A 23,042-nucleotide genomic window follows, 5' to 3' on the forward strand; every position below is an offset into this window, starting at 1 on the left:
AAAAAACACTTTAAGTTTCGAATGCCGTAAGACAGTTCGGGATATCAAATGATCAACCTAACGGCATCAAATATAACGGCAAACATGAATATATGGAAGAAAGAAACCATTCAATGGAGTCTACCTGATCTTCAGAATAATATGGCAATCATTGTAATGGCTCTATCACGAAACATCAACAGAGGGGTTTTTACGTGCATGCACTTTCGGGTAGTATCAAATAAAACTTTTGGAATACGAACGCTTTGATCACAATAGTGAAAATCTTAATCATGTGATGTCTCATGAAAGTGCCAAAAGTGCAATATTACGTATGCTAGTATGTTTAGTATGCATATATAGAACTTTTTTGCTCGACATTTGTACATGGTACAAAGTATGTCAACGACTGTTACACAAGGGAGATATCCCGAGATCCCTGTGTAGGGAAAACCATTCCGTGGCCATGCCTCTAGAGTAGGTCTGGGTACCGGTACAAAACCGGTTTTTCTTATTGGACCGGTCCAGAAAAACCGGGTCTGAAAAAATTAGGTGGACCGGATGTTGGACCGATTAGAAAATTAACATATTGTTTGATCAGATATTCACACGTTTTGGCGCTTGCAGGTGGAAGAAACTAACAAGAGTGAAGTAGAGTAGAGTCTATAGTCATTTCTACCAAGTTTTACAGCCAAACGTACATGTGCAGTTATCGTTGTAGGATTTTAAAACGCAAGTGTAAGTCTAATACTCCACCAAACAGATTTCTTTGTAGTGAAATGGACCATTGGTATGAGTCATACTGAATCAGGTCCAGGTTCAGGTCCGGACCTGGACCTAATCCTCTGGACCTGAACCGGACCTGGATCTGAATTTTCTGTACCGGTACCCAGCCCTACTCTAGAGTTCTAAGACATTCCTGATGAGACCGAGACTTCTTGGTGTAAAACAAATTGTGTCTTTTTTAGTATATTGTCATAATGATGTGAAAATAACTGACATGTTGCGACGAAACCATTGGTAATAAAGTTGTAGTCGTGAAATGATGGTTTGCCTTTCTTGAGTGAAGCTTTTTTTTAATAAAACCTATCAAAAATATACTTGAATGTAAGTTCATCTGTGACGGTAGTCAACATTATGTTACAATTTTAAGAACCGGTTTTAACCGCTAAAAGTACGAAATAATAATGGACATTTTATAATAAAGTGCAGTAGTATTAGACAGATTGTCCTATTCAGAATATTTCATAGCTCTAGTATTGCCTAGGTTGCCTTTAACCCAGTAGCTATGTTGTCACAATAAAGGTCTTCATTCATTGATCACCCAAAGTGAGCCTCTCAGAATCCCCCCTAGTCCGGGTCCGAACATCTGCAGAATGATGTTGAGCAGGAAGTGAACTGACGGGGATTGATATCAGGTTTCCGTCGCCATGGCAACAGAACCCGCATTGACGCACCCGTTACCATGCCAACGGAGTAAGCCCTGCCCGGGAGGAGTATAAGCCGGCGGAGTGTTTATCATCAATCAAACGCAGGAAAGAAAACGCGTGTCGCTTCTCACCTAGTCTCCGTTGCAGTCTTCGAACGTGGCTGGTTTTATTGGGGGCTGTAATAATACGCTCCTATCCCCAAAATGCTTCGGAGTAGGGGTGGGTACCGGTACAGAAAATTCAAGTCCAGGTCCGGTCCAAAGGATCAGGTCCAGGACCTGAACCTGATTCAGTATGACTCATACCAATGGTCCATTTCACTACAAAGAAATCTGTTTGGTGGAATATTAGACTTACACTGGCGTTTTAAAATCCTACAATGCTAACTGCACCTGTACGATTGGCTGTAAAACTTGGTGGACATTACTATAAACTCTACTCTACTTATCTCTTCTTATTTTCTTCCACCTGCAAGCGCCAAAACGTGTGAATACCTGATAGAATAATCTGTTAATTTTATAATCGGTCCAACATCCGGTTCAACAAATTTCTTCAGGTCCGGTTTTTCTGGACCGGTCCCTAAATAAGAAAAACCGGTTTTGTACCGGTACGCTGTACCGATACCCAGCTCTACTTCGGAGCACATCTGCTATATCCAGAACACGCCCTCGAGCAAAGGAGCGCGTTCTGGATATCCTACACGCACTCCGATTGGCGCGCATCCTGGATAATCCGACGTGTTTCTCGATCCAAAAAGTGCACTTGGGTCAGCTTATTGAGACTCGATCTTGGTCAGAAGGCTGCCATCTTTATTCTCGCAGCGCGGGGTTTGCTTTATTCATTCAGCTACTGGACTTCTAGACAACTGAACTTTACTGTTAAGTGTTAACAGGATCAACATCTCTTCCACATTTACAAAACTGCAATCTCTTTGACATTGTCCATACTTATATCAATTGTACAGGTGGATTCTCCTAATTGATTCAGCACCAACTCGTCTCGTCTAAATTTACCTTTCTGTTATCCATTTTGTAACTATTTATTTATGTATGTTGTCTACTGCTCTTGTTTTATGCTTGTTTTTGATTAGAAGGCTTTATACAAGCTGCCGATCGCTACCGCTTTCTACATGGTATCATGTGCAAACGTTGTAGAAAAGGGGAGGTAGAAAACAAGTCTTTAAACAGGCGTATGGCCCAGCCTCTGGCCATGGCTTCATTTCCGTCTTTTTCAAGTGAGGCACTTTCAAGTTAATTTTATTTCACGGGTGAAGCACAACCCGCCGTACGTGCAAATACATGCTTTCTACGTGCCAAAACGTGGGCAACCGCCTCCGTACGAACTCGAAGGGAATCCGACGGATTTCGGAGCACGCAGACACGCCGTAGAACTTTGCGTGCAGGTAAAACTTTGTGTGCTATCAGGCTGCGGATTCGCCCTACCCCTCCCCCCAGCCCGGATATGCAGCGTGTACTCTTCAGTACAGGCCTGGTGAGTTACACCATAAGGCCACACCGATTTAATTTCTTGGTTCACGGATTCGCTCGCTCCTTGGAAAAAAAAATAAAAATTACCACTCAGAAAATTTTCACCATTAATGAAGCCAACCATTCACCAACCAACACCAATCAAGAAAATTCACCAACTTTCTGGTATAGCAAATTGGCCTTTATATTATAAGCTAAAAAAGTGTGGGTACAGGTGCTGTTACTGTACAAAAATAGTTTTTTTGTACTTTTTTCAAGCTGAAAACTTTTTTATTTATGTTTAGGATTAGCCGATACCTTTACCCCAACCATTTTACAATTTTTATTTTTATTTCGCCCTCTCGCTCCATATTTTTTATGAAAAAATCCGTGAACCAAGAAATTAAATTGGTGTGGCCTAAGGCAGTTTAATAGGTAAGTAATACAAGCAAACAAAAGTAATTCAAACAAGCGAAGAAGTGAACTAAAGATCGGGCTAGATGGGCTGAGTCATGTATTGTTGGTATTGAGGTGAAGGTCACTCATAAAAGGTTATGTTCCAGACATATTCCTTATTTGGTAACAATTTCTGACCAATCAGGATTGAGAAAGATATCAAGTTACCGCAGCCAAAAACTGACTAAAAGTTACCACATGGCATTTTAAAAAAGCCCCCTGGAGGTCGTTTTCAAAACTGCATGATTACGAGTGCAGTTGCTGCAGTAATATGGCTCATCACTAGATGCCGCTTTTCAACAATAGCTTTTGCCAAACTGGAACTTTAACATTTTTTATACATTGCCACACTTTGGCAATATAAAACAATGCAACAGTAACAAACAAACAATAGAACAATACTAATATAGTATTACAGAACATTGAACAAAACCAGTATCTAAAACTTTTGAAGCTATTAAACTACTCTTAAAACAAAAGAGTCTTCTGTTTGGTACCCGTTTTAACATATTGCAACACCTATAGGTGACCCAAAAAACATGTAGAAGTAAAAAAACAACAACAAGAGAACAATACTACTATAAATACGTCTAACAAACACTGGACAAAACTATAGCCTAAAACTACATTTAAACTTTTGGAGTATTAAAAAAGACATCTCTAAAAGCAGACGTTGAAACATCATCTTCTTGGTCCTCTTCCCTTCATTAAGGGATTGGTCACATGCATCGTATGATTGTCATATGGTTGCGAACTGAGCATATTCTTGAGATACTCAAAGCGTATGTCACAGAAGAATCGGCCTTCTTGTTACCGAAAATGCCATCTTAGAGCCTTGTAGGCTGTTGGTTCTTAGTTAGGCCTAGAAAAAAATGTTGCGATTGGGATTAAAATTACTAGCAAAAACCTGTCAATCATAGCCTTTAAAAAAATTTTGATTGGCAACTGGCCGAGTGCAATTGCCGAGTGGGTAGAATGTTTGCCTTGCAATCGGTAGGTTGTGAGTTCGATCCCCGGCCGAGTCATACCAAAGACTTTAAAAATGGTACATGCTGCTTTCTCTGCTTAGCATTCAGCACTAATGAGAAAGAGTATGGAAGTTAAACACACATCATTACCAGCGGACCAGCCCCCTGCTGTAGTGGCTTGCACATGTGTGGCCCAAGGGCTACAGAAATGGAGATGAGCGCCATCCCTAAGCATCTGCCCAGTTGCACACGCAACTTTAACTTTTAACTGGCCAAGGAGATAAGATGTTCGATCCAACATCTGAGTTGCAGACTTGAAGACAGACTTTTTGTAAGCCCTACTCTGTCTATAGGGTTTTGAACAGCTAATCTAAGAATGTACAGTTAACATTGTACTTCTTTGTTCAACAGCTTGTTCATATACTTGTAAAATCTATATCTGTATGACTACAATACAATGCTGAAAATATTAGTGCCAAATGTAAGTTTCACTTATACATTGGTACACTGCATTTGTGGGATTATTTTGGTAGAAAACTCTTTAAAAAATCCCTATCTACCATTACTGGTCATCATTTTTTTTAACACAGCTCCCAGAAACACAACATTTCTTCAGCTAGGCCTTAGATGGCTCAGTTAACAGAACTTGAGAAGGCAGGCATCAGGTTGCCATAGTTACTGTCCACTCTGCTGTGCCCTGCACAGAAACTCCTCCAGGTCTTCATGCAGCTGGAACAAAAAAAAGGTGATTCTGATTCATCTTTGCCTGACCTGCCACATTGTCTGATAACATTAAACAATGTTAGAATATCATCCCAAAGAAGTGCCAAAGAGTAGGCACTCAAGCAACTGGATATGATTTTGGAAACGGTCAGAGGTTTCCGATAGTATTCACTATCTTTTGTCAATTAAACACTGAAGAGATCTATCAGAGACATGCACTCTGTCAAAAACTTATTTCTGAGACTCGCTCTAACAAAAACTTCTGTATGACACCCTGACTCTGACTAGAACTTACCTCGGAGACCCACTCTCTGTCCGAGATGATACACCTGCAGGTCTCGTCATCAGTCTCTGTCTTCTTGGACCTCTGCACTGCTTTAACCTGGAGAATGAACAACATCCAGACTTTGCATGATGTACAAAATGACCAATAAACTGGTGGACATACCGACTGATAAGTATCTAATACCAGCTCAAAAAAGAACAAGAAACAGTCATGCCTTCAAATCTGTATCTGTATCTGTATCTATATAGCCGGGATAACCGCCCTTCGGCGTAACACACCAGCTTCACAGGCACGCGGCGCGACAGCAGCTGGTTATATTACACTGAAGGATCTGTCACACCTAACTTTTGCACATTAATCTGCAAGCGTTCAAATACCAGAGTCACCAACCTAGGATTGATGTATTCAAAATCCGTACTTTCCCAGAACTGTCGTAGAGTGGAATTTGTTATCAACAAGTACAGTAGGGGCATCTTCTCTGGATAGTTTTAAAGAATGCTTGCAGATAGATGTGCAAATGTTAGGTGTGACAGGTCGTTCGTTCAGTGTAATATAACCAGCTGCTGCTTGCCTGTGAAGCTGGTGTGTTACACGGAAGGGTGGTTATACCGGCTATATAGATACAGATACATATTGATCACTGTCACTTCATGCCTTACTTCTGTAGGAGATGGAGTGATGTAACTACCTTAGCGTGTTGCCTCACCATAGAAACTATCCAAACATGATTTAAATGCAGTGGAATCCGCTTAATTTTATTACCTATTTGTCAGGGCATTTTATCCAATTATCCGGCCTATTCTACAGTCCGAAGTTGCCGATGTGACCAGCTTTAGCGGCATTGGTTGGGGAGGGGGTGTAGTTTCGAAAACCAATACACACACGTAACACACAGACACCCATAGAGGTTACCATACTAAACGATACGGAACTCTGTTTACAAAACTTTAATCAGATATTTACTCATCTAGGACAGTATTCTCTATCGAGATATCGTAGTAGTAAACCTACAGTACCGTTTTCTTTTTCTACAGGCACAAAATTATAAACGTTCGACGGCTGGTAATGAAAGCCAGCAGATTGCAGTTACAACTGTCACATAATCATATGTTCCGTTACTATATGATTTCTGTGAGATGCTTGATCTAATAAAGAGTTCAAATCAGTGGCTAAATGCACATGTAGAAAAAACTCGCTTGACTCGCACAGCCGTGCGTGGGCCTTGGCGGCATAACTAAACCAAAACATAGATGAACATGACTCCGCTTGTATGCCGGAGAAAATGACGTTACTTTCATAATTTTGAGCTAAAACGACGGTATTGAAGAGATAAACTCTTCACCTTGTTGCCTACAACCAATGTCCATAAATTACGCTGAAAGGTTCAAATTCAGCGCTGTCTTTGCCGCTGAAAAAATCGAAATGAAAAAGTCAAAATGGCGGCGCTTGGCGTGCTTGCCGATATCCCGTCAGCCAGTGGGGTTCTGATTGCAACATCAACATGACATCACAGATCGAGTTCATTGACCTCTGATGCGTTACGTGAAAATCTACACATTATAGCCCAAATGAGCTCAATAATGTGGCACTACATGTAGATATGTAAAAACACATTTTTGTTGAGTACACCATGTTTAGACAGTGCCTGAAGGGGAAATACAAAATGTAGGAGCTCAAAAATCGTAAATGCCGTCTCTGACGCCCCTGTTGCCCATCATGCCTTGCGGCAACAACATGGCACCCAAACAAATGTTCGCGGGCCCGGGCCACCACAACGCAACGCTATCGGCGAGCTTTTCAATTAAATCTACCTTCCTTGTGGCTCTATTCTTGGTTTTATGCCTTCATACACACAGTTGTTGGTTTTTTTGCCTCAATTTGTAAGTGTTAGCGTATTTTTCCCCACTTTTATTCGATGTAAGCTTGCGCAATTCTATCCCAAAAACCCGAAATTTGAGATAGCCGGTTATCCAATTCTGTGATGTCTTAAACAATAGAATGAATGGCAAATGGTTTTGGATTTTGTAATTCTATACAATTACCCAAATTATCCAAAAAGGCATAATACAAATAATTGGAAACCACTGTATGAGCAACATTTGTCAAGGGCACAACACACAGCACAAAATCTTCAGCTGGTTGAAGTTGACAAGAAGAAGACCTTGCTAACAAACAAACAAACCTCATTTTTACACTCCCTAAAGAGCCTGTATTTCAGATGGTGCAGCTTGTGGAAAGTCTGAGTCAGGTCTCCACAGAACTGGCACACTGCAAACACCTGCAACAGAAACAACAACAAAACTCATAAATCAGGAGAGTAGTTCTGGGTTCGAATCCATACTGGTAGGTCTGGGTCAGGTCTCCACAGAACTGGCACACTGCAAACACCTGCAACAGAAACAACAACAAAACTCATCAAATATGGTGCAATCAGCAAGGTGTTCGATTCATAACCCAGAGGTTCTGGGCTCCAATCCGTATTGGTAGGTCTGAGTGATGTCTCCACAGAACTGGCACACGGCAAACACCTGCAATAGAAACAACAACAAAACTCATCAAATATGGTGCGATTGGCGAGGTGTTTGATTCATAGCCCAGAGGTTCTGGGTTCGAATCCATACTCGTAGGCCTGGGTGAGGTCTCCACAGAACTGGCACACGGCGAACCCCTGAAACTGACCCTTCTTGGCTAGTCCTGTTTCAAAATTGGCATCTGAAGCCACCCTGGGACCAAAATTATGTCTCTTCTTCATGAGCACAGCAATGACTATTGTGACTATAGCTTATCCAGAACATGAATATTTGCAGCACGTAGGAAAGACACCAGGGGGCCGATTATCTTATCATTTCTTAAATACTGAGTGTATCTTCTTGACTCATTCGCCTCAATCTTGTCTTGACTTTATCTTCCTTTTGCTTCCTATTGGACTATCTAAATTCTTTTTCACCTCCCTTAATTAACTTTAAGTCGTTTGCATGTCTAAATCCTTGTCTTCAACAGTTCCGTTTTGACGAAAGATAGTGGATGGTATCTAACCGTTTCCGAAATCAGTTGCTTGAGTAGGTATTACTTGGTGTATATAGATCTACATTACCTTACTGCCCTTCTCCATAAGAGTCTCGTTCAGAGTAGACCTGCTGTACGGGCGGCCGCTCAAGTTGATGGTCTGAGTCGCTTGCAAGTGTGACAAACAGGCCTGGAAGTGGATATACCGTTTAACAAACATACCGGGAACTTGGAATAAAAAAATTCATTGCACCAAATTTGAAGCCGAAAGATGTAATTAGAATACTGGTATGAATAAGTTATCACTTTCTTATGCCAAGGTATTTCTTATTCTTTTAATTCATAATATGATAAATGAGTATCTATGGTCAAACATTCAAACACACAGTCACACATATGCACACGCATGACCATGCATGCACGCACACACAAACTCTCACACAGAAACACACACACACTTACATACAAACACACACACACAGACAAAAACACACAAACAGGCACACACATACAGACACACACACAGACACACACACACATAGACACACAAACACAGACACACACACACATAGACACACAAACACAGACACACACACACACACACACACACACACAGACAAACACACACTAGCAAAGCTCACCTGGCATGTCTGGTTGCCTGTGCCGCCATTGGACTCTGTGTACAGATACGGATACCTCTCAACACATGCCTACAGAAATGCACATCATAAAAAAACAGTTTTATTACAATATATATATTCATTTAATCTTATGTACTTCTTCAGCAACGTATGCTGGTTACCAAGGAGGCCCAGAAAAAAGTGGTAACAAATTTTAAATGGGACACAAATAAATGTTACATTTAAAGATTGAACGTAAGTACTGTTGTAAATACAGAAATTGCAATGATTAAAATGAAATCTTTATCTACGAAACAGAACACATTTGCCATTTGGAGTTCACATTTTTGGAGAAACACATATTCAATAGATTTTTTTTAAATTGCAGACAATACAATCACACATTAACATAGAAGATATCAGATAGATGTCACATTTCCTTGTGTTCAATTTATGGTAAGTGATGGCTAGAATATAACCTTGCCACTGACCTTGAACTGCGGGTCAAAGGTCGCCCTCCGCTTGACCTGGTTCTTGGCCTCCCTCAGTTTCCTGTCGACCATCTTCAAGGCCAACAGGAAATATTCATCTGTCAACAACAACAACCAAGAGGGAATCTTTGTAAGGAGAGGAAGTCAAAGTAAATTCCAAAGCAAAAGAAAAAATGTGAAAGCACAAAATGAAGAATCTAATTTCTCTGCGCCTTAGATCATTTGTTGAACCTTCCTGACCGCTTAGATTTTAGCATGAAGGCAACTTTTTGCCAAATTTACAGTAGGACAACATAGCTAAACAACAGATATATGTAGATCTTAAATTCATAAAATAAAAAATCTGTCAAAGAAAACAATTTATCAAGCTTATACATAAAATGGTGAGATCTACAAAATGCATTCACTGAAGGTATTTAGTTTAATCAATGTGTAATTCTTATGTTATATTGTTGTCTTTGTTGATGTTCTTCTATTATGTTGAATAAAGATTCAAAAAATATAAAACAAGACCTATAGCCACAATCAAAAGTCATACAGAATATCAATACAGAGATCGAAATAAACAAACAAACAATACAATCCATCAAGGCGTTCTTGAGTTACGTTGGTCATCTACACACAAACAAACGAACACACACACAAACACACACAAACGCTACCCAAAATATAATCTTCTTGGTCACGTGAGGGTAACAAAATCTGTCAAATTGTACAAATCCTGCTCACCCCCTTCCCTCTCGATTTCATCCAGGAAGCTGGGATCCAGTGAGTAGCTGATCAGGGTCTGCAGGTAGACTCTGAAGGTGTTCACGTTCACCCCCCACGGCCGTGATGGACTCTCCCAGTCCCTGGGGTTCCTGAAGCAGGATGCTGACGTGCTTGTGACTGTGGGGGGAGAGGCGGCGGATGGCTCCGCTGCTGCTCCGGGATTTTCCATGGTGGGACTGCTTGGAGACTCCTCAAACTGTGAAGATATTTGTTAGAGTCAAACCTGTCTATACACCTTTCTCACGCGGCGGCCATGATAGATCTAAAACGAGTTCAATGAGGCAAACAAAAGACTGTCCATCATAATTAGCAGTTCAAGCAATGGAAGCCTGGCAATTAGGAAAGTGACCAATAAGAATGGTCCGTCAAATATTTGCATTATTATGTTTTTACTTTGCATCTATTAAGGGACATTGGGATCAGTCTACGTTGCTCTAAATTGCTACATATTTTGGTACATAACATCAGTTATAATATTTATTATTTGATCTTATATTGTGAAAATGGGAGCTGATTTTAGAAATAAGGTTTGTCTGTTTGCCTCATTGACCTCGTCTTCGATCTATCATGGCCGCCGCGTGAGAAAGGTGTATAGTGGCCACTTTAGGGACTGGAGAAATGTGGCCACTATAGACAGGTGGCCACTAGAGAGAAAATGCTGATCAATTGACCACAAGCAACAAGTTACACATGATTTCAGAACCGATTTTTCTCACCTGAGTTGGTAGTACTCATAACATAATGCTAAACTATCTACCAACAGAAAGGTATACGCGGATTGGCGGTCATTATAAACTTCCTGGCATGTTTGACCAATTGCTGACATTAGGGCTGGGTATCGGTACAGCGTACCGGTACAAAACCGGTTTTTCTTATTGGACCGGTCCAGAAAAACCGGACCTGAAAAAATTAGGTGGACCGGATGTTGGACCGATTAGAAAATTAACATATTATTTTATCAGGCATTCACACGTTTTGGCGCTTGCAGTTGGAAGAAAATGACAAGAGTGAAGTAGAGTAGAGTTTATAGTAATTTCTACCAAGGTTTACAGTCAATCGTACAGGTGCAGTTAGCGTTGTAGGATTTTAAGACGCCAGTGTAAGTCTAATACTCCACCAAACAGATTTCTTTGTAGTGAAATGGACAATTGGTATGAGTCATACTGAATCAGGTCCAGGTTCAGGTCCGGACCTGGACCTAATCCTTTGGACCGGACCTGGACCTGAATTTTCTGTACCGGTACCCAGCCCTAGCTGACATCACGTATTTGCATCACATGTTAATAAGAGCGAGTTTTCGTTTTAGAGTGATTGGTCATCAGTTTCAATCCTGAAGCTGGCGACAGTGATTGTTGAAAATTTGATCCGTATAAATTATAAGTTTTCTCTTGAAAGAAAGTTTAGCATTGTACTAAGGCCATACCAATTTAATTTGTTCGTTCTCAAATTTTTTTAAGGAGAAAATATAGCAAGTGGACATCATGAATGCAACAGGTAGGGAGGAAAACTTGAATATGACCATGTCCCTTCCATAAACCTGAGTGCACCAAGGCATAAACTTGCTGGTCCTCTGGCTTTGTTTTCATAATGTTTTTCCAGTTGAGCATATTTTTTTGTTGAAAATCTGTGAACCAACAAATTAAAAGTTTAAGTTAAAAGTTTAAGTAATAAAATAAAATCACCTCGTAGGGAGTTCCTGTCACCTCCCAATCCTCACTGCTCACTTCCACAAGCGTAGTGGACGTGTCAGGGCAGCGCGTGGGGGACGTCTCTTCATACTCGTGGGGATGGTCTCCGACATCTGTTTTCTCGCTATCGCTGTCCAGCACAGTAGGACTCAGCGGTATCACTTCAGAGTCTGTGCTGTCATCCAGACAAACAACAGGGCTTGTTGAAGGGGTCTCAGGGTAGCTGCGTTGCCTGGCCCTATGCTGTTCCTTGTTGTCAGAAGAAACAGCAGCACTACTTGGCTGTCTGCTGTCAGTTACAGCAGAGTGCTGTCCCTTCTTGTCAGTGTTCCCCGGGCTTGTTGAAGGGGTGTCAGGAGAGCTGTGATCCCTGGCCCTCTGCTGTCCATTGCTGTCAGAAGAAACAGCAGCCATACTTGGCTGTCTTCTGTCAGTTACAGCAGAGTGCTGTCCCATCTTGTCAGTGTTTCCAGGGATTTCTGAAGGGGTGTCAGGAGAGCTGTGATCCCTGGCCCTGTGCTGTCCGTTAATGTCAGAAGAAACAGCAGTCCTGCTTGGCTGTTTGCTTTTGGCTGCGTCATTGTTCCATTGTAGAGGTGGGACAGCTGTTTGGGTTTGAGCAGAGAGATTGTTTGTGAGTATGAAAGTTTATTCAAGTTGATAAAATTACATAATGAGAAAATTAACTGTTCTCAAATAATTCAAGAAAGGAGCACATTCGTGAAAGAAGTTTATACTTTGTAACCATCATGAAATAAGTTTATACTTAATAATCGTTCCTGAAATTTGAGACATGCACGTTGTTTCTGCATGATGCCGCTAACTTACTGATCACTCCCCGATTATATGAGTTTGAAAATGAAAAATATGAAAAAGAGTAGAAAAAATATTTTTTCTTAAAGTAATGTTTCATTTGTATTTATATGATCTGAAGTGTAATGTCTATTTATTTTCTTTGTAACATGCTTTTATTTCCATGTATGTAAATACTGGGCCCTATTGAAAACAAGTTTCTCTAAACTGAATAGGCTACCCAGGCGTTTGAAAATAAACAAACAAACAAACCATACTCACATTCACAGTCGCCAGGCATCCACTTGACTATTTGAGGTAAGTCCTTCACTTTTTGCAGTTTTACAACTTTTACTTGAAGGTAGTCTCTGTCGTCCTCCTGTATCTTGAGATAACTATACTGTGGGAAATAAACAACAAACATGTCATCTTTCAGGATCAAGTTTAAAAAAGTTAAACCCTTCCCGCGCCTGATGGCGCATAGGGCAGTGCCCATCTCTGTTTCCTTAGCCCTGGGCCACACAACACAATAACTACAGCAGGGGGCTGGTCCACTGGTAGTGGTGTGTGTTCAACTTCCATACTCTTTCCCGAATGCTGAGTGCTAAGCAGAGAAAGCAGCATGTACCATTTTTAAAGTCTTTGGTATGACTCAGCCAGGGATCGAACTCACAACCTAACGAATGCAAGGCAAACATTCTACCCACTAGGCCATTGCACCGGCTTTTCAGGATCAAAGGCCATACTTATATAATTTATTTTTTCTCAGATTTGCCAGTCCATTTTTTTTTCCACTTTCAAAAATAAAATTATGTCCCAAGAAAAAAATAATACAGGTTTTGCTATCACGAACATGTCAGACTCTACATTACCATTCAGAGCCACATGCACATAATGTTAGTCTAAAAACAATGCCAAAACTGCACCATGGAAGGTGGATGCCCCCAGACCCCCCTACAATAGTCACTTACCGCCACTCACCAATAAATTTGATAAATTTGGACTCCCTATATAATAAAATGCTAGCTAAAAGCCTGGTCCTGGATAAACAAAAAAAAACGAAATGAATACTGTAATTCACTTTGTCTTTTCGGTACCAAACTTTCACGGTCTGAGAAAATTTAACTTGTTCTCAGAACTAAATGTTCACTGTCCCGGCAAGCATACATAAAAAAAAAGGCTGTGAATCATTTGTTATTAGTAATGATAGTAAGTTCAAGTTACAGTCATCCCGTGAAAACTGTGAACATAACAGTAACAGTAAACTGAAAGAACTCACTGTAATGGTCTCCTCATAATACCACTTCTCCTCCTGCCAGTTGTGTGGACAGTATTTCCGGGGCAGGGCAGTGCTGCAGGGGGTATACTTGTAGAGGTCTGGGCAGGCCTGAAAAAAGGGTGGGAGATGGGCATTTTAATTTGTATTTGTATTTCTATTCTATTAATCAGTTATACCACATTTGTAGAAGGATTGACATAACAGGTGACTATCACCAAGATGTAAACCCGGAGACCAGACATTAAGGACTGAAGGACCCATACTCTTTCCGATAAGTGCGGTGGGTTCTTTAACGTGCTCGAGGTGTTGCTCTCCCCAAACACGGGGCCTCCATTTAAAGCACTATCCGAGGGGCGGCCCTAGCTGAAGCACTGGTATCAAATGTTAGTGCAGCCCAGGTGTGACCTTCACAATGTCATCATTATTTGTCAACCTCTATGAGGTGCAGCAAGTAAAGTTTGACATCCAGTACAGTCTGTCATTCATCGCTGCGAAGAGTTCTGGACCAAGTCCAGTTTCTGACTCAATAAGCTTTTTCAAAGTTAGCCTTGGGTGACCGACCCGTTGTTCAGAGAAAATAGGTTTTCAGAACAAGAGTTTTCCGGCTGGCTTTCTACTACGTGCCACATGGCTGGCAAGGAGTAGTCGGCGTTGTTTTACAACAGAGGTAACATTAGGTAACATCACAATGTCAGACAATGCTAAGTTGCATCTTATTCTCAGACTCCATGCACATTGTTACCCTCTGTGTGTACAACTTCAAAAATTAATGATGCAACTCACTCAAACTTACATTGAATGATCAAAGCCACCAAGTGCTTCTAGCTATGCTTGACTGTATCAGTCAAGTAGATATAGCAGTCCCAACTTATTGTTAAAAAAACTCACTTTTTCTTTCTGTTCTTCTAGCTCTGATTGATCATGGTCATGCCCCTGCCAATCAGGTATAGCATTACAAAGTTCGGCCAAAAATTACATTTTTCAGAAGCTTGAAAAATGGTATTGTTTAAGGTTGCCCAAGAACTGAAATCTATTTCTTTCAAAATTTCACAATAATTTTGAAAAAGCCAAAATGTTGGTTTATTCAGATATTGCTTTTGTTAGTGTTTTTGAGATTCAAAAAGTGGTGAAAATTGCTAGAAAAATTGTTACCATGGCAACATGGAGTTTTGATCTAAAAGAAAGCTATTTTGAGGGGTTGTGGACCAAGTACTATCACTGTGCAAATCATAAGCAAAATCAATTTTTTACCCTTGTCACCATTTAATCTTACAGAGTCTGACATAATTCTTAACAGAGGGAAAATGTTGTGTTCCTGTTTCCCGACTGACCCTAAGAAAACCTGCTGACCCTAGCCTTTTATGAGGGGGTGGGCTAAAAATTGTAAATAAAAGAGCGTTAGTGCCACAGTGTCCTTGATACTGTAATGTGTTCATGAATTTAGAAAAAAAAATAAAATTTAGAAAAATTGTATTTTTACCCTTACCTCATTGATGACTGCCCTTTTGATGAAGAACCGTTCGTACTGAAAGAAGAAGAAAATAATAAGTAGTGAAAACACTTTCAACAAGAGTTTGGGTACCTCATACATCCATGGAGACTTAATAGGTTTATTGTTTTTATATTGTCTCATTGGATAATATCAGGGTTGTAGCCAGAACCTGCCCTTCAGTCCTTTGAAGGAATTTTGCAGCTCATCGGGGGACTGAAAAAGTTTTCCCCATTCCGTCCCCTGGGACAGACAAAAATTGAAATGTAAACTAATATAAAAAAACTGAAACCCATGTGTTCTTCTTCACCAGAACAGATGTCATTGAACAGCTTAGTCTACAAGCAAAATTTGCACCTCAAAATGCAGGAAATAGTGTTTCAGAGGGTCTTGATTTAAAAATTTTCTGGGACACAGACCCCCTAAAAATGACGCGCAACGTCGCACCATGCCTTCGGTGCTCGATAGGATTCCCATTCAAAATCAAGGGACTGAAAATGATTTCAGGCTGGCTACAACCCTGGTTAATATGCTAACAAAACTGTAATTAGCATAATTCATTTTAGACAATTTTCTTCTCCACAATTCATACAGGTCATATGGTCCTAATTATAGCGTAGTTGTAGCAAATTAAAGCGTAGTGGCCCACTACGCTGAAATGTACTAGCTAGAACACTGGGAAGAACTGAACTTACACAACTGCTACTGCGTTTCCTCATCAGGGCTATGTCATCAGCGTTCTCTCCCTCCGGACGCAGAAAAACGTTTTCGCCACCGATGACAGCATCTTCCTATACATGGCACAGAATAAAGAAACTCTTCTTGCTAATCTCCAAGCAGATCCTACGGTAGCATAAGATAGTATCAAAAGCTGCCAGAGGAGTGAAGCCGACTTAGGAGTGTGTTTCGCTACCGGCAAATGGACGCCTCTTGGCTGACTACACTACTTGGCCAGTTTGGTACTATCTTATTCCATCGTAAGATCTGCTTGGAGATTACTTCTTGCTATGTTTCCATCAACGTGTCGGTGAACATCTGTCACCTAACTAAGGGCAACTCCAACTGGTTCAAATTGTACTGAAGGTATAGGTGTTGCAGCTTACAGATAAGTATTTACATTTATTGTCAATTAACAGTTATAACACAACTTTCGGTTGCTGGGTTGCACAGACAGAATGTACTGTTTTAGCAGAAACAAAAGTTAAAAGAACTGGGGTGCCTAAGTATCTATATGATCCATACGGAATTCATACGATCCACTATGAAACATACGTCATATCCAGTTGCTTGAGTAACTGCTTTTTGGCAAAACATGATATTTACGGAATTCATACAATCATTTCTTATTTGTTGGACCATGAGACATTGGAGGTAAAATCAAACCATGCTCTATCTGTTGCAGATTAAACTCCTTTTGGTATGAAAGACACCTGCAAGTGGCCTAAGAAGCAGGCACTAGTGCAGGTTTAGGTTTAAGGTGCTTAGCAGGGTGGGTTAAGACAGATATTCTAGGAAGAAATGTCCCGAGGCTGCCATGTTGAACTTGCAGCATGTTTCATCACATCACAAGAAATCAGTATGGATTGTAATGAATTCCGGAAGGATCATGAGTTTCTTAGCAGTGAATTGTTTGAATTGCCACAGATTCTTAGTATTGGATCTTATGTTTCCTGTAAGGGATCATATGGATACTTGGACACCCCTGAAGAAAGGAAACAAAAGCAGAAAAAAAAGAAGAACCTGCTGAGTCCCAGGTAAGGCTATCCGCCTGTTACAGTAGCTGTCCTTCTGCTCAGAGCTGGGGGTGGGGCTGGAAAGGAGATGAATGGAAAATCAGGGAATAGCCAACTAATTGCTAACAGAAATGCAATGAAAAGACAAGTATGACAATAATTTCTAACAGGAATGTAATAGTAACCACAGTCCATTGACTTGATGTCCATTTTTAAAATCAACAGATATTGAAAAAAGTGAGCGAGCGTTAAAATAGTTTTCTCTTGGTCAGGAAAGTAAGCTGATGAAAGACCAGTCGTACCCCGTTTTTCTGTTGTTGTTGTTGTTGTTGCTACTGCTTGTTGAGGATGAGGATGAAGATGTGGACCTTTTACTGGACCGGGCACGACTCTTCTTGGTGTCAGCAGCTACAGTGACTGTAACTGTACATGTACACAGAACACACACAACAATGTAGAAAACTGTCAGTATGCCATGTGCTTGACATCATTTTATCCACATATTAGCTTTTTGAACAGCATATACAACATTTGGTGGAGTAAATGGAAAATGGTTCAATTGGGTTTTTCAGAATTCTATGTTCTCCTAAAGGGCCTTTTTTTTCAAAATTAAGAAAAAATAAAGTAACGCACTTAACTGTTGTGCATTGTCTTCCTTGTTACTTGATTTAGTCTTAAGTTAAAGTGCCTTACCTGTTGGCTTGTCGGGTGCAGAGTTTAGAGGTTTCGGCTGCCTGGGCTTGGTTCCAACCAGCATGTCTTCCAACAGGGTCTCCACAGTCTGGTGTGGCTTCTCCTGCAGAACAAGAAGAAAAAACTTCAACACATAACAAGAGAAGGTTCCAAAATATCTGGTGTTTCTTCTCCATTAAAAAAAAAACTTTGACAAACAGCAACAATCTTGTGTTGCTTCTCCTGTAGAGCAACAAGAAAAAATAAAATCAACAACAACAGAAGGTTCCTAACTGTCTGGTGTTGCATCTCCTTCAGAACAAAAAGAAAAAACTTTAACAAACAACAACAGAAGATTTTGAACTGTCTGGTGTTGCTTCTCCTTTAGAACAACAAGAAAAAATAAACAACAACATTAGGTTCCCAACTGTCCGGTGTTGAATAGATTACTTAGCAGATTCATAGGTCAGATTTTGGCCATTTATACCTCACCCTTCTGCAGGTCTGAATGACCAGTCACTTGAAATACTGTAAATGTATTTAAGTTCGCTGGGATTTACTTTCGCAGTAGCGGGAAAATGGAGTGTTCTCAGTGGTTTTAAGTTTTCGGTAGCGCCATAGACTGTCTGTAGTCACATACTATAATCATGGAAAAATGTTCGCAGTGGTTTTAAGCTACGGCCATGGCGCGTTGGTACACCCAATCCCTCGATCTCGTAAGTTAAGCAATGTGTAGTCCAGACGGTACTTGGATGGGAGACCACTATGGAAGGCTGGATGTTGTAGCCGGGTCATACCAAAGACTCTAAAAATGGTACATACTTCTTTCTCTGCAAAGAGGAAGAGTATGGAAGCTAAACACACTTCACTACCGGTGGACTGGCCCCCTGCTGTAGTGACTTATATATGTGTGACCCCATCTACGTAAAAACGTAGATGGGTGCCGGGCCTACGCATCACAATGTGATGCATGGCAACTTTAGCTTTAGCTTTAGCTTAAGGTCGTGGTATAGTGGCCACCGCGAGAACCGCGAACATAGAACTACCACGAACGTTTCTGCATTTACAGTATTTTGCCAACAGCGTAATGAATTCAGACCACGTCAACTCGAGCTTCAGGGTTCATGTTTAACTCTGATTCAGATAATCACAAGGTAATCACATCAGAATGTGGGAGGAGATTCCGCAGCTCTCTGGTCAGCTTCTTGCCACCGGTGGACTTTCCGTCCTCTTCTGGAGCAGAGTTCTGAAAAAATATGGGATCATGAGGCTACTTACATGAAAGGGCACGCATGAGTAGGGGTGGGTACCGGTATAGAAAATTCAGGTCCAGGTCCGGTCCAGAGGATCAGGTCCAGGTCCAGGCCTGAACCTGGACCTGATTCAGTATGTGATAATTTGTGACCATACTCAACACAATGGTGCAATTTGCCACAAAGAAATCTGTTTTGTGGAGTATTCGACTCCCACTGGTGTCTTAAAATCCTGCAAGGCTAACTGCCTCTGTACGATTGACTGTAAAACTTTGTAGAAGTGACTAAAAAAAAATTTCATTACAGTAACTATAGAGTCTACTCTACTTTGCTCGTTATTTTACTCGACCGGTAAGCCCCAAAATGTGTTTATGCCTGATCATATAATCTGTTCATTTTCCAATAGGTCCGACATCCAGTCTACTGATTTTTTTGAGAAAAAAAAAAAAAACGGTTTGTACAACGTAAAACGTAAACGGTAAACCCACCCCTACCCATGAGCATTACTAGTGTGAGTGGATTTTGTAACCTCTGCTTTGCCTTTTGAGTCAGTAAGTCGAGCTTGCCTAAGCTGCCAGTGATCACTAGTACAGTGCCTAGAGGTGGTGGATGCGGCCTTGTACTAAGCAAATTGGTTTTAACAAGGAGGTTAAAAGAGAAGGAGAGCTCATCATTAACACCCCGCTGCGCGCTATTGTTCAGACCCGCCTGGCCCCACAGCGATCTACTGTTTCTGCCCTCCGGTGGCGCGCCTTTGTGGCGATGTAGGTCGCTGGGTTTCCCGACAATTCTGATGAGCCTGGACCTGACAACCAATCAGATGAGCCCAGCCATGACATCATGCACCCGGAAACCCAGCTGAGAAAGACCGAGGACTGCCCGAACTTCGAGCAAGATGAGTGCAGTTTCCGGGGATTTCCTTATTTGAGAAGCGAAGGTGAACCTGTGGCCAACATAGAACAATGAGGAACTCTCTCCTCCCATTTTTTTACCTCCTTAGTTTTAATATAAAAACAAACCTTGTGTTTCCTGGTGAGTTGGGCGCTCTGAGAACTTCCGTTCGGCGTCTCACTTGTTGTGTCGGGACGCTTGGGACGAGGCCCCCTCAGGACGGGACCTATAGCAGGGCAAAGGTCAAACAAAGGTTACAGCAAATCATGAAGCAAGATAGAAATCTACAATAATTCCCTATGTAAATACTTGTGTTTGGCAAGACTGCTGTTGACCATGATAAGAACATGTAGCAGGGTTGCAGAAGTCCACTAGCCCGATTGTCAATGTCAAGTGAAAGTGCTGATCGGGCAAGTGCATGACCTACCCCTAAGATTTTTCCATTGAGTAGGATTTTGATATACAGTCAAACCTGCCCGAGCGACCATCAAATTACATGTGATGTTAACAGGTGCCAACTTTTAACTCTACATTTCTAAAATCTCACAGTGGAAGGGCCATGCCATTCCCACTACGCTATAACAATATCCTGGCTAGAACCCTGGTATCAAGCCTGCTCAAAAGTACAAACCTGGTGTGATACTCCAGTTTGCTGGTTTACTAGGTAAGCAATACCAACTCACCGTTCAGTCTTCGTTTTCCAGTTTTCCGCCACTTTGCTCGCCTGTTGTTGAACCAGATCTACACAGAAATATTGTCGGTTAGAACTAAAGTATTCATTCATTAGTTTCAGGGCTCTAGCCAGCGTCCGTTTTTCCGTCAATTGACGGAAATGTGCTGCGTCTGACGGAAAAATTTTAAAACCAATCCGTCAACCTTGACGGACAAAGCTCCTTGGTGGAAGCTACCAGCTGCTTGGGGACGCCGTCCACGGCCATAAAAGCCACACACTGCTTGTTTTGCTATTGTTATGATTGTTGACAATGTGTGTCGGCGCCCTTTCGCATACGATAATCTCATTAAAACCCGTTTTTCAAGGTCTCAGTTCAGTCCTTCTAATTAATTTTCGCGGTTTTCGCGACGATTGTAATTGGCTGACGGAAAAAAAATTCGAGCTGGCTAAAGCCCTGATTAGTTTGTTCCTTCCTTCATTAATCTTATTTTCTCTTTAGAAGAGTCCCAGAAAGATCATCACAATGACCGTTTAATGGAGAAAATCTACTGGGATGACCATGTAAAAGTTATTAGATAAATGTAAAATTTAAGGTAGTCCCTTAGCGTGTTTTTTTTTTAACTGTAGGGGCAGTAGGTTGTTATCTACTGTGTCTAGGGCACGGTATTGTAAGGTGGAGCCCTTCCCTCTGCTTCCACCTGTCCACCTTTTACCTCTAACTTTTACCTCTTCCCTGACTCTTGTACTTTTCCCCAAGAAAAAACTCTGATGACTTATCAAGTAATATTGGTGTTTCTGAACATGGCATTGTAAGGTGAAGCCCATCCCTCTCCTTTCACTTGTCCACCTTTTACCTCTAACTTTGAATTCTCTCAAACTCTTGCACTTTTCTTTTAGAAAGAACTCCACCAACCTCAAGCTTCCTCTGGTGAAGGTTGACACGTTTTGCCAGCTTCTCTCTGTCGACTCTCGGCAGGTAAGGGTCCACCTGGAAGGCTGCCTCCAGCTCTCTCAACTGGTCATCTGACAGTGTCGTCCTAAAGCATCAAGAGGACATCCGTAAATATAGTTTCATTAGGTCCGTACGTCACTGAATAAAGAGACTCTTTTTACACAACTGTTATCATTTCTGTGACCATCTGTCACCTTCTTTAGGGCAATTCTGACTGGTTCACATTGTACTGCAGGTTGTACTGCGGGACAGGTGTTGCTGGTGGGACAGTGTTGTAGAAGAAACTGTTACATCATTTCACCCTTAATAGACAACTGTTATAGATGTTTTACACTCATTTGCATTTGGGACTGCATTATGAATATTTTGCATAAAGCTGCCTGTACATATGTAAATACTTTACGTTTTGTGACCGCATCTGAACTGGGAGCAGCAGCACCTGTGCTGCAGTACATTTGTGATTGTGAACCAGTCAGAATTGCCCTGTGAAAGACGGTCAACGAAACGTTGATGATAATAAAGCATTGGCTGTGTAAAAGAGTCTCTTTATTCATCAAGAGGACAGAAAACGAAGTGCCTTTGAAGGGGACACCCAGAAGTGTAAAAAACAGTTACTCAAGCAACTGCATATGATTGGAAATGGTCATAGTTTCAGACAACCATCTGTTGTCTTTTGTCAGTGACACTCGAGAAATCTTGCTGGAGAGAGCTTTAATATCCTAGCTGTGAATTGATATGCAAAAGAGACCTAGTTCTCCAAGTAGATCTCTTTTGCACATCAAGAAGGCAAATTTGCATAACTAATGAGAAAATGCTATAATCCCAAAGTGGTAAAACGGAGAGAATTTCATGCTTGCAGCATTTGGAAATTAGGTGTAATACGAAAGTCGTTATTGTTAACATCATTTGGAAAAGGTACCGGTTGTGATGGTGTGAGTTGACATTAGATCAGGGTTCGAAATACACATACTTAACTTGCAATTTGCACATAATTTTTGAGATTTGCATGTAAAATTATTCTGAACTTGCAATCTTGCATGTTGAAAATACCTGGCCTATTGGAAAAATACTGAGGAATTAGACTCCCTACTCTTAGACAAAAATACAAATGGACGTGTGTCTTTATCCTTTCTTGTTTTTGCCAGTAACTTTCTCCGGTAGCTTTACTAGATGTAATCAAAATTCACCGATTCAAGCTAGCGATACTCGTCGCCATCGCCGCCTAGTTGTATTTTGCATGTAAATTTTTCAAATTGCATGTAAAATGTTTGCCAACTTACAATTTTGTATGTAGCAAAAAAAGGTATTTCGATCTCTGTTAGATGGATATGATGACACTGGCAACCTTCTGTTATTTGGTTGAAGAAGATACCCCTTAATCTGCCAATCCAGGTATACAGATTCATGTCCTGTGTTATAACTGG

At 41.0% G+C, this 23,042-nt stretch overlaps 1 protein-coding gene and 2 long non-coding RNA genes across 3 annotated transcripts; all 3 read right to left on the minus strand.

Moving 5' to 3' along the window:
- Positions 1-3,366: 3,366 nt before the first annotated feature.
- On the minus strand, positions 3,367-5,406 carry LOC118414692. Its single transcript, XR_004831005.1, has 2 exons — positions 5,318-5,406; positions 3,367-5,028 (listed from the first exon to the last, which is right to left on the minus strand). It is a non-coding gene; the product is annotated as an uncharacterized LOC118414692 (long non-coding RNA).
- Positions 5,407-6,896: 1,490 nt separating this feature from the next.
- Positions 6,897-19,941, minus strand: LOC118412904. The gene is made up of 16 exons (XM_035815964.1): positions 19,807-19,941; positions 19,012-19,095; positions 17,871-17,973; positions 17,480-17,594; positions 17,185-17,254; positions 16,140-16,235; positions 15,442-15,480; positions 13,956-14,063; positions 12,959-13,076; positions 11,879-12,489; positions 10,155-10,392; positions 9,426-9,523; positions 8,956-9,024; positions 8,403-8,504; positions 7,491-7,586; positions 6,897-6,953 (listed from the first exon to the last, which is right to left on the minus strand). The coding sequence occupies exons 1-16, from the start codon at positions 19,939-19,941 to the stop codon at positions 6,897-6,899; spliced, it is 2,139 nt and encodes a 712-aa protein (XP_035671857.1).
- A 193-nt stretch (positions 19,942-20,134) lies between these two features.
- Positions 20,135-21,699, minus strand: LOC118414697. The gene is made up of 3 exons (XR_004831011.1): positions 21,580-21,699; positions 20,677-20,734; positions 20,135-20,219 (listed from the first exon to the last, which is right to left on the minus strand). It is a non-coding gene; the product is annotated as an uncharacterized LOC118414697 (long non-coding RNA).
- Between the last annotated feature and the right edge of the window lie 1,343 nt (positions 21,700-23,042).

The sequence above is a fragment of the Branchiostoma floridae genome, chromosome 4, assembly GCF_000003815.2.
Source record: "Branchiostoma floridae strain S238N-H82 chromosome 4, Bfl_VNyyK, whole genome shotgun sequence".
In the NCBI taxonomy this organism is placed as follows: domain Eukaryota; kingdom Metazoa; phylum Chordata; class Leptocardii; order Amphioxiformes; family Branchiostomatidae; genus Branchiostoma; species Branchiostoma floridae.

What these genes read in the sequence shown, in the direction of transcription:
- LOC118412904 (XM_035815964.1), bottom strand. Translation starts at nt 19,941, where the DNA reads ATGTCATGGCTGGGCTCATCTGATTGGTTGTCAGGTCCAGGCTCATCA. An exon ending in CCTTTGACCCGCAGTTCAAG is followed by an intron (nt 9,025 to 9,425) that starts GTCAGTGGCAAG and finishes GCATTTCTGTAG; the next exon opens with GCATGTGTTGAGAGGTATCC. An exon ending in TTATGGAGAAGGGCAGTAAG is followed by an intron (nt 7,587 to 8,402) that starts GTAATGTAGATC and finishes TTTCTGTTGCAG; the next exon opens with GTGTTTGCAGTGTGCCAGTT.